General features: G+C 36.2%; 1 protein-coding gene across 2 annotated transcripts; it reads left to right on the forward strand.

Annotated features, from left to right (window-relative positions):
- The first annotated feature begins 1,540 nt into the window (after window positions 1-1,540).
- Window positions 1,541-8,219, forward strand: LOC110754397 (fimbrin-1). 2 transcript variants are annotated; one of them, XM_021955463.2, is made up of 16 exons: window positions 1,541-1,816; window positions 2,430-2,488; window positions 2,607-2,761; window positions 2,908-3,078; window positions 3,533-3,771; window positions 3,871-4,042; window positions 4,132-4,170; window positions 4,295-4,363; window positions 4,466-4,582; window positions 4,909-5,117; window positions 5,585-5,740; window positions 5,989-6,188; window positions 6,640-6,797; window positions 6,899-6,995; window positions 7,115-7,206; window positions 7,723-8,219. In XM_021955463.2, the coding sequence occupies exons 3-16, from the start codon at window positions 2,675-2,677 to the stop codon at window positions 8,026-8,028; spliced, it is 2,112 nt and encodes a 703-aa protein (XP_021811155.1). In that variant the 5' UTR covers window positions 1,541-1,816; window positions 2,430-2,488; window positions 2,607-2,674; the 3' UTR covers window positions 8,029-8,219. The 2 variants fall into 2 exon arrangements, with proteins under 2 accessions (XP_021811155.1, XP_021811150.1); XM_021955458.2 differs by lacking the exon at window positions 2,430-2,488 and having other exon boundaries at window positions 1,542-1,816.
- The last annotated feature ends 2,490 nt before the right edge of the window (window positions 8,220-10,709 follow it).

Raw genomic sequence — 10,709 nt, forward strand, 5'->3', positions numbered from 1 at the left:
CATTGAATTGATTGGATGGTTTTCCAAATCGAACAGTCTACAGTGGAGTTCCTATAGCAAGAAAGAAAACTCCAGATCACTTTTTTCTGGTCCAAATTTTATATATTAATTTTTATTTTTTTTCTCATTGGATTACAACTTACTCAAGGAGGGCCAGACCAAATCTTTGGCAGAAAGTTGACATGCAAAAATGGTGGGCCCTGATTTTATTAATCAAATCATATATCCGATTATACTAAACTACCATGTAGATCTACTTTTGATGTAAACTTTGGACCACCCTCTACGATACCGATATTTATTCTTTGTCTCCAACCTCAAGAAATGCCGAGTAAGGATAAAAATAAAGCAAAGATCATGACGGGTTAAGCAATATTAACCAAGCCAGCTGCTGTGGAAATTCCCCAAAACAGGTTTTGATAACTCAAAGTTGCTGTAAAAATTCATCTTGCACTCTTCCATTACAAAAATAATAGAACGGAATTGCACGTAAAGAAATGTATGATGACTTTTTCCGAAGTATCAATAACCTCTCTAGATATTTGATTTGCGAAAAAGTGAAAAAAGGAATAGAGAATGGGAATTTTTTTTTTTTCTGTGTTTGGTAAGTGCAAATTCATGAGAAAATGGAGATGAGATGGAAAAAGTGAAACTTTCTATTAAGCTTGTATTTCATTTTTCTTTCCCATAGGAAATCAAGACAAATATTAATAACTTTTGTATTTTTATGACCAATATGCCCCTATTACCCAATTATATCCGAACATTAATTACGTTTTTCAAATTCATTTGACCTTGTTTGTTTGCATATTTATAATTTAATGGTATAATTGGAAAACTAAACAAATTTTATTTTCAATTCATTCACAAATCAAATATGGAAAATGTTCCTGCTATTATCAAACATAAGAATTAAATCTTTTATTTCCATCATCTTAAACAACACATAGAACTAGGTATCGAATTCATCACTAATATATATCGTTTTCGTCATTCATGTGAGTCGAATGTGAGATCTCCTCGGACGAAGTGGAGATAATAGATGAAAGGCTGGTTAGTGCTATTGCACTTATGTCTCAAACTATATAATTTAGCCTTCAATTATTAAAAGACTTAATTCTCAACAACACATGACATAAAACAAAATATCAATACCAAAATAATCTTTTTAAGAATCCTTATCAACTTTGCCTTGGATCTCGTTCCTAAAGTGATTGTAAAATTTGTCTTCTAACAACACCAACTTGATCTTCAAAAATGACATGTTTTTGTATCACAAGGACACATGTATCAACCATGTCATCAAAATTTATTAAGAGAAAAAAAAACATCAAAATATTGAAACCACAAAAAAGAAAAAAGAAAATCAAAAGAAAATCAAAAGATAAACATAGAAAGCAGAGAGAGAGAGAGAGAGCCCAATTGTCCAAGACGAAACAAAATTGGTTTCAGAAGAAACCAAACAGGTGCACACATAGACAATGCGTTGTACAACAGAAACAGCGAGTCCACCAAACCACAGCATATACGCGCGCGTACACAAACCGCTGTGATTTGGGTCTTTCAGAGACAGTAAGCTCTCGGCTGTCTTCGTATGGTCTTAGCGGGTACTCTAACAGACACCGTTTCTTTCTCACTTTGCTCTCCCACAAAGAAAAATCGATCCCGTTTCTCTCCTATCTCTCTCTCTAAAACCCATCTCTCTCTCTCTTTTTCTCTCTGCATTATGTGTTATGGTTCCTGGACACCGGAACTTTGAAGAGGGAACTGATTCATTTTGGCATTAATTTCAGTGCATGTTCTTGATTTTCTAGAGGTATGCACTTCTGGGTTGCCTTAGATTTCACGCTTTCTTTATTGGGTTTTGATTCATTTGTGAACTTTATTCATGATAAAGTTGTTTGAAGTATGAAAGCACACGCAAGATGTATTGTTCTTTGATATCTACTGCTATATAGACTTCTGGGTTTTGTTCACTTCTGCGTTTTCTTAGTTGGGTTTGATTTATAAATCCTTATTTTTCTGTATTTTATTCTTCTTCACGATTACCATAACTGAGTATAAACACACACAACATACCCCTTGATATTTCACATGTTGTGTTTTATACTGTTGCATTTATATTTGGTGCTTCATGTGCATATCATCTATCTCTGATTTGTTTCCAGTTTTCTATTGAATTATATCTCAAAGTGCCGATCTTTGAAGGAAGAAACTCATCCATTACAACTTGAATCTTGCTTTCTTTCGTTCTTTTTTATGAATTTCCATAAGTTTGCATATCCAGGAACTATTGGAGTTTCTTTTGCTATAATTTGGTCCAATTTTATCCCATATTGTTGTTAAGATATCAGTGATGATCTTGTTATTCCCCTTGATCTTCAAATAAATTTATGCTTTAATTTAGCATCTTCCTTCATGATATACAGGGGACAGAGTAGGAGGGGTTGGTGATTTGTAGGAGCACTAACAACCACTAGGCTGCTTGGTTGGTTTATGTTTGTTGCTTTATGTCTATGTATATGGTTTGATGTGTTTCTGATTTTGGAATTGGTTGTTGACTCCTAAATGGTTGCTTAATAAATTCATGGTGGGTTTTTGTCCAGCTGTGGAATCTAAGGAGACTTGAACAATTGCGTAATTGGTTTTCATCTCCACTCGGCAATTGGTGGAGATGTCAAGTTACGGGGGTGTTATCATTTCCGATCAATGGCTTCAAAGCCAGTTCACGCAGGTTGAGCTACGCAGTCTGATCTCCAAAGTACGTATATTTGTTCCTTAGCCGGTTTTTCTTTGAAGTACGGAAGGTTATCTGAACTTGTTGTCATATAATATTTAACAATGTTATGTGATAGGTTTGCTCTAATCTATGGTTTTGAGTTAATTGTTAACTCTTGTGGTTTTCAGTTTAATTCAGTGAAGAATCAGAATGGTAAAGTTATGGCTGAAGATCTACCACCTTTAATGGTGAAATTAAAGGCTTTTAGAGATATGTATTCCGAGGAGGACATTAGGGGTACCTTAAGTGGGCTGGGTTCTGACTTCAGTGATGAGATTGATTTTGAATCCTTCCTTAAGGTAAGCCATGTTGTGTGTAGTTTTCTTCTTCTTCTTCTTCTTCTCTCTCTCTCTCTCTGACACACGCACACTCTCACTCTCACTCTCAAGTTAATTGATGAATTAATCATAGTGTCTTACAAAGTACCACAACAAAGGGCATTGGCATAATGAAATGGCTTGCCCCAAGCAAGCTGGTCATTGTGGGTCCAAATTGCGGAAACAGCCTTTCTGGGTGCAGGGGAAGGGCTGCCTAAAGGGGTCTTTTTTTTTTTTTTTTAAATTTAAATTTTTATAAAGAGACAATTTAATTGCTACAAAGGGTGTCCCAGCCCACCCTTCTTAATGGCTCACATCAGACGAACTGTTTTTAAGAATTTTATTTTCATTGTTCTGGAGTTAGGAGTATGGGATGTTGCATTTAAGTGGGCATTTATAGGAGGTAACATTTTAGTTTGATGAATAAAATGCGCAGGCATACTTGAATTTGCAAGGTCAAACTACAGCTAAATTGGGTGGTTCAAAAAACTCTTCATCGTTCCTGAAGGCCACCACAACCACCCTCCTTCACACAATCAGTGAATCAGAGAAAGCATCTTATGTGGCTCACATAAACAGTTATCTTGGGGATGATCCGTTCCTAAAGCAGTATCTCCCATTAGACCCAGCTACAAATGATCTATTCAACCTTGCAAAAGATGGAGTTCTCCTATGGTATTTGAGCAGGGTTTGGTTGATTATTTTCTGTCCAGTTTTGCCAGTTAAAGCTGTTATTTGATTGTTTTGTTGATTCATCTAATGGATCAAATGCAGTAAGCTTATAAATGTTGCTGTGCCTGGGACAATAGATGAACGAGCAATTAACACCAAACGGGTCCTCAACCCATGGGAGAGGAATGAAAACCATACTCTTTGCCTTAACTCTGCCAAGGCCATTGGCTGCACAGTGGTTAACATAGGCACACAGGACCTTATTGAAGGAAGAGTACGTTTTTAAAATTTCGGTTGAGAAATAAGTGAATTTAGTATACATTCTGGTACGGGGAAATTCATGTTTTGGTTATTTATTTGCAGCCTCATCTGGTATTGGGGTTGATTTCCCAAATTATAAAGGTAGGAAGCTAAAGTTTAATTATTCACTCTATCGTAACCTCAGATAAAGTTTACTTGCAATAGCGATTGATGTCAATGTCTCTTTCCCCTTTTTCCTTGCATGAAATTAATATGCCAAGTTCAGATCCAACTGTTGGCTGATCTCAACCTTAAGAAGACGCCTCAACTTGTGGAATTGGTGGAGGATAGCAATGTATTGTAATTTAGAATTTTTTCTGTGTTCTCATATTCCAAAAACTTTTAGTAAAAAATTGCTTGTTAAAGACTTCTTTTTATGCACCGCTGTTTCTCACAGGATGTTGAAGAGCTTTTGAGTTTACCTCCCGAGAAGGTGTTATTGAAATGGATGAATTTCCATCTCCAGAAAGCAGGCTACAAGAAACCTGTTTCAAACTTTTCCTCTGATGTGAAGGTATTTTGCCATTCCTATAGTACTGTATATCTAGGAGCATGTAGCACAATAGCAGTGTCATTATGACTTGCCAGGGAATAGCGGTATCTTTAAATGAATCATACTGAGATATCTGTAGTGTAAAAGACTAGAGTTGGTTTAACGAGACTTTCGGGTTTAAATATTCGCAAGCGATATCCTTAAATATTATACTTTCCTCGCTTATCTCTTTCATTTAATCAGAAGTTGCAGTTCTCTAAGCCACTGGATTATTATTGGTTTCTCATGAATTAAATTGACCTATAACCCACTGATTATTTATGTCATAATTTGTAATGGACGCACAGGATGGAGAAGCTTATGCTTACCTACTTAATGTTCTTGCTCCGGAATACTGCAATCCTGCCACTTTGGATGCCAAACCCAATGAAAGGGCAAAATTGGTTCTTGACCATGCTGAGAGAATGAACTGCAAAAGATACTTATCCCCAAAAGACATTCTTGAGGGTTCTTCAAACTTAAATCTGGCATTTGTGGCACAAATATTCCATGAAAGGTGGGACATGAACTATGACAAACGTTGTGTTTAATTTATTTTTTGTTTGACATAGCACGTATTATGTGGGATGAATTTAACTAGGTAGAGAAATTCGAGAATGAGCGTACCATCTGATCCTGCATATGATATGTTGTCAAAAGAATGTGATGAATTCATTTCCTTATAGTAGTCTAATGTTTTTTGTCTTTATTTTCTTTATAAAAGTATATATATATATATATATATATACACTACTTGCTAGACAGTCTATTATGCGGTTAGATTGTCAGTGAATACGGTTGGTCAGGCCAAACTCTCTCACAAGCGAGCATGATTCTCTCTGTCTCTCTGTCTCTCTGTCTCTGCTCTGTATCTATCTCTGTCTCTCTCTGTCTCTGTGTGTGGATGTGGTTGATGTCTTGATTTGTAACCAAATTATATAAGTTTGTTTAACTATTTGGTAATTAAGAGTATACCATGTACAGGAATGGCCTCACTACAGATAGCAAGAAGATTTCTTTTGCCGAGATGATGACAGATGATGTGCAAACATCAAGAGAAGAGAGATGCTTCCGTCTGTGGATCAACAGTCTGGGCATTGCTACTTATGTTAATAATGTATTTGAGGATGTGAGAAATGGGTGAGTGTTCCTAATTTAAGCAAGAGTCATTAATGTACCAAAAAATCATCCATATTTTAAAAAGTTGTCGATTATGAAGTTATGAGTCAAACCCTGTGTAACAAGTCATTTGCCAAATTGTATTAAGTTTATTTGACAGCAATAAATATATCACTTTTTCCTAACATACATAGTACTTTTAATTCTATGATTTTGGCATTCACAAGCTTTTTATGTATGGGCTTGATTTTCATAATTCTTGTATGCAGATGGATACTCTTAGAAGTGGTTGATAAGGTTTCTCCAGGATCAGTTAACTGGAAGCAAGCATCAAAACCTCCAATTAAGATGCCGTTTAGAAAAGTAGAGAATTGCAATCAAGTTGTAAAGATTGGGAAGCAACTGAAATTTTCGCTGGTGAATGTAGCTGGAAATGATATTGTGCAGGGAAATAAGAAGCTCATACTTGGTAATTGATTTTCACAGTGTTTATGAATATTTGTGTGCACACCTTCCTAGTCCCTTAGGTTTTGAGCTTAATTGATCTACTGCAGCAACTCATTTGTACTAAATCTAATTGTTTGCCTGTTCACTCTTTTTTTCATTACTGGCTTTAATTATCTTCTATTGATTTCACTGACTAAATCAGTTTCATTTTGAGTTCTGAAACTTATATGCATGATGTAGTTATTGATTGAGTACATAAATTTGCTTTCAGAGGGTAACTTATTTTTTAGTCTGACATAACCTTAAACTTCTTATTTTCTCTCTTCCCAAGGATAAGATGCTGTCTGGTTTTTTCCTACTCCCAGTTAAATTAAAAATGTTTTTCTCTCTGTTCCTAAAATGGATTACTTTTCATCTGTGATTCCTGAGAATTTGTTGTTAAATGCTAAAGTTTGTTTGATTTTTTTTTTCAGCTTTCCTATGGCAGTTGATGAGGTTTAATATTCTTCAGCTTTTGAGGAATCTAAGATCTCACTCTCAAGGAAAGGAGATGACAGATGCTGATATTTTAAATTGGGCTAACAACAAAGTCAAAAGCACTGGCAGGACTTCTCGAATGGAGAGTTTTAAGGTTCAAACAGACTAAACCTGTTTTCATCTTACAGTATAAATGCAATCATAATCCTAAACATGATTATATGTGGTATTCTGAAACCTGGGATTTATCTCCAGGATAAGAGCCTATCAAATGGGATTTTCTTCCTTGAGCTTCTCAGTGCTGTAGAGCCTAGGGTTGTCAACTGGAACCTTGTTACTAAGGGTGAAAGTGGTAAGATTCTTTTTGCAATGTTTACATTTACAATTGAGCAGGAAAAGGACTTTGACCGAATTAATTTTGAGTAGAGTACTGATGAGAGAAGTGGGTTTCTTTTCTTGTTGCAATGATAGCTGAAGAAAAGAAGTTGAATGCTACGTACATAGTCAGTGTTGCACGAAAGCTTGGTTGCTCCATTTTCTTGTTGCCTGAGGACATCATGGAGGTAAAGAGTAATTCCAACTGCAATTTTTTTTTTGGTTTAGGGTCATCAATCTCATTTCATGCATAGAGACTAACTAGTGACATTTTAAATTCATGTTCATCCATCTCATTAATGCTTAGAGACTAAAGTAGTGACATTTTGATATCATGACTTTGGTGGCCTACATGATTTATGAGAATGATATTGTCACACTGTTGGGCAGGAAATATATAATGAAATTACTTGCATTTTGGCTTTCTTGAAGATTGTGAAGATCTGTTTATCCGTGGATTGCCTAATTCAAAATTTATTTATTTACTAAAATACAGAAACACACATCCACACTTGAAATTTACAAACACGCTGAAAGTTGTGCACAATTTTGGAGCAGTAAGCTGTATTTTTTATTTTATTTTTTTTGCCAAAGGAGCAGTAAGCAGTGTGGGGTTCATATAACTTCATGACCTTCACAATTTCAATAAGTGTTTTTTTTTTGTCGAAACAATTTCAATAAGTCGATTTGTGATGTTATGGCAGGTGAATCAGAAGATGCTTCTGACCCTAACAGCCAGCATTATGTTTTGGAGCCTGCAACAAGCAGTTGATGACACAGAAAGATCACCGTCCCCTGTTGATGTGTCACCAGCAACATCTATCAATGGAGAGGACGAAAGCTCCTCTTCCCTTGGTGGTGAAATTTCAAACTTAAGTATTGATGACACTGCCTCTGACACTACAGTCACTTCCCAGTTTGAGAATGAGGGCAGCACTGCCAGCACTCCCAGCACTCCTTTGGGAGACGGGATCAGGGCGGAAGAGAAAGGGTGCATAGCTGTTCAGTAGTTTCAAGCAAAAGCATATATATACTCGAAGCTCCATAAAAATATGGTTGGTTGTAAACAGATTTAGAATCACAGGTTGAGAAGAAAAGAGACAACTTTGTAAGTATTTCGACTTTGTAGATATTGAGAGACGTTCCTTTTTGACAGTAATTATATCAGTCAAAGATGAAATAATTGACGAATGTTTGGTAATGGGTGTGGTAGTAGTAGTGCGAAAGAAAAGAAAAGAACTCTCTTTTTTTTTTCAAGAGCTGAAAAGAAAAGGAAATTACATTAATTAAGAAAGGGAACCAAGGGAAGTAACTTTACACCAAAAGGGCCCTTTTCTTGTCCTAATTTGGAAGGATGATAGGCGAACTTTGGTTTTGGGGTTCAGCTCATACGTATCAATAAAAAGCTTATTTTTAAGGATAAGAGCTTATGCCGAGGGATAAATTATGGTCAGGCTACTAACTGATTAAATACTCAGCTTGTATTTTCAATCAAACACTCCAAAGTACGAAATAGAACATTTTGCTAATCAAATGAGTAACTTTATTTCCATTATTTGAAGTTATATAATTACCATTTTAGGCTTTTAAATTACCTAAACGAGTAGGTACAAAATTTAAGGTTTAGTTTTACAAGCACCACTTTGAGGGGTTTTTTTTTCCTTCATTTTTTTGATGTAGCAATTGTCATCCATGAGGTCCGGTCTCAAAACTTCCTCCAACAAAATAGAGACTATAAAATAGAGACTACATACCACTAGACCAAATGATCATTGATCACCATTTTTAAACTTTGAATTTATCAAACCCAAGGTTGACCTTGAGATGGTGTAAGTGGTGCCCCACATGACCCAAAATTTTCCCCGATATCATAGTTGTGGGAGTAAATAATTCGGCTTCCAATCACAAGGCGCCACTTGGACAAGAAGAATATCTCCTAGGTCAATTAATTGAGCCCATTTATTTGGCAAATTAATTGATACAAAAAATATGGATATTATCTTTATTTAAAAAGATAATATCACCAATTAAGATATTATCCTAATTTGGAGATATCATCATCAATTAGTGAATTGATCTCAATCAAGTCCCTAATTGACTCAATCTCTACAATTTGGAGAAAGAATATCTTCCTTCCAAATAAGAATATATTCTTTGAAAAACCCAAGATGCCTAGAGCTCTATAAATACATGGCTTCATTCAACACACCAAGTAATTCTAAATCCATATTTTCCTATCACGGCTCCGGCCACCCGGTTCTCCCCATAGAAAAAACCTTTGGCCAACACCCCCAGGTGTGGTCTTTTACTCATGTTTGCTTTTAAAAGAACCGAGGAAGAGAGAGAAAGAAGTCCAAAAGGCGAGATACTCTCTCGTGAGAATATTTGCACAAACAATAGCCTATATTTTCCACAATAAACCATATTGAGTATGACTACAAAAAGAATGCTTTGTCGGTGGCAAGAGGAATTACGGATTACCCAAAAAAGAGAAAAGAACGTATATTAGTAGCTATACCTAGCAACGAGTTGTGTTTTGTAGGGGTTCATGTCATGTGAAAATTAGCTAACTTGAACATGGCTCGCCTCCGAGTGTGGCTCGAAATGAACCGTGTTCCTTTTCGACACCTCATGGAAAAAACCACCAACACTTGCTTCTGGAGGCCTCTTCTTTCTCGATTAGAATAACATGAGAAAATGAACACACGAACATGACCAGCAAAAATAACATTTTGTATGACTTGGTTCATCCGTTAAAACTATTACCCTATTTCAACTGTTACTCATCTATTTTCACATGTTTAAAAAAAATATATAAATAAAAAATAATTGAAAAAAAACAAATGAATAAATCACCAAAGTAAAACATCTTACAATTCACAGTTAATTTATGAAAAACTTCAATCCTAAGGGAATGAAATGAGTAATTACAAGATGATACAATGCATGATTAATGAGCACATATAGGGTTTTTAAGTCAAATGGTTCCTGAATTTTTGCCCGATTCGCATTTTGGTCATTCAATTTTCAAAATCGTTACGATGGTCAATAAAGTTAACTTTCAATAGGAAGAATAGTTCTTCTATTTGTCATGTTAGCTATTTGTGTCAATTTTGAGCATGTGCATGACATGTGGTGGGCAAAAACATAAATTAGTTGGCTCATGATATATGTGGAGCAATTCCTCCTTCTCCAACCAACCACAACCTACCCCAACCCCTGCAATTACTCAAAACACCCACCAAACTCGCTAGCCAACACCCAACCTGAGCCACCCTAGCACTCTCTTCCCCGACCAACCACAACCCACCCCATCCCCAGCAATTACCTAACCACCCCAACCCCTCTCTCTCTTTCTCTCTTTCTCCCTAACCCCCATACCACAACCCACAACCCACACCCTTGCCCAAAGTTTGACCCAAGTGCCCATAATGGAAGAAACTTCGAAGGCCAGCATAGGAGGTGGTCTGATGCCACTTTTACTCATTCCAAATGAGAAAACACCTTATGGCCCCGTTTGGTTCATGGGAAGGGAAATTTGGGGATGCGAAATCAAATGCTTTCCTATGTTTGATAAGTCAGGCATGGGAAATCGTTGCCTTGGTCATGGGAAAGTAGGGGGGAAAGTGAAGCCATCCTCCCTCTTTGGGTTTTACTTTCCCTTCTCATGGGAAAGTAAGGCTAGCATTAA

Source organism: Prunus avium, chromosome 4, assembly GCF_965620075.1.
Source record: "Prunus avium chromosome 4, drPruAviu1.hap1.1, whole genome shotgun sequence".
Classification (NCBI taxonomy): Eukaryota; Viridiplantae; Streptophyta; class Magnoliopsida; order Rosales; family Rosaceae; genus Prunus; species Prunus avium.

Coding starts and splice junctions, on each gene's coding strand:
- LOC110754397 (XM_021955463.2), top strand. CDS start 2,675: ATGTCAAGTTACGGGGGTGTTATCATTTCCGATCAATGGCTTCAAAGC. Junction 5,741..5,988: donor TTTGAGGATGTGAGAAATGG/GTGAGTGTTCCT, acceptor TCTTGTATGCAG/ATGGATACTCTTAGAAGTGG. Junction 6,996..7,114: donor TGTTACTAAGGGTGAAAGTG/GTAAGATTCTTT, acceptor TTGCAATGATAG/CTGAAGAAAAGAAGTTGAAT.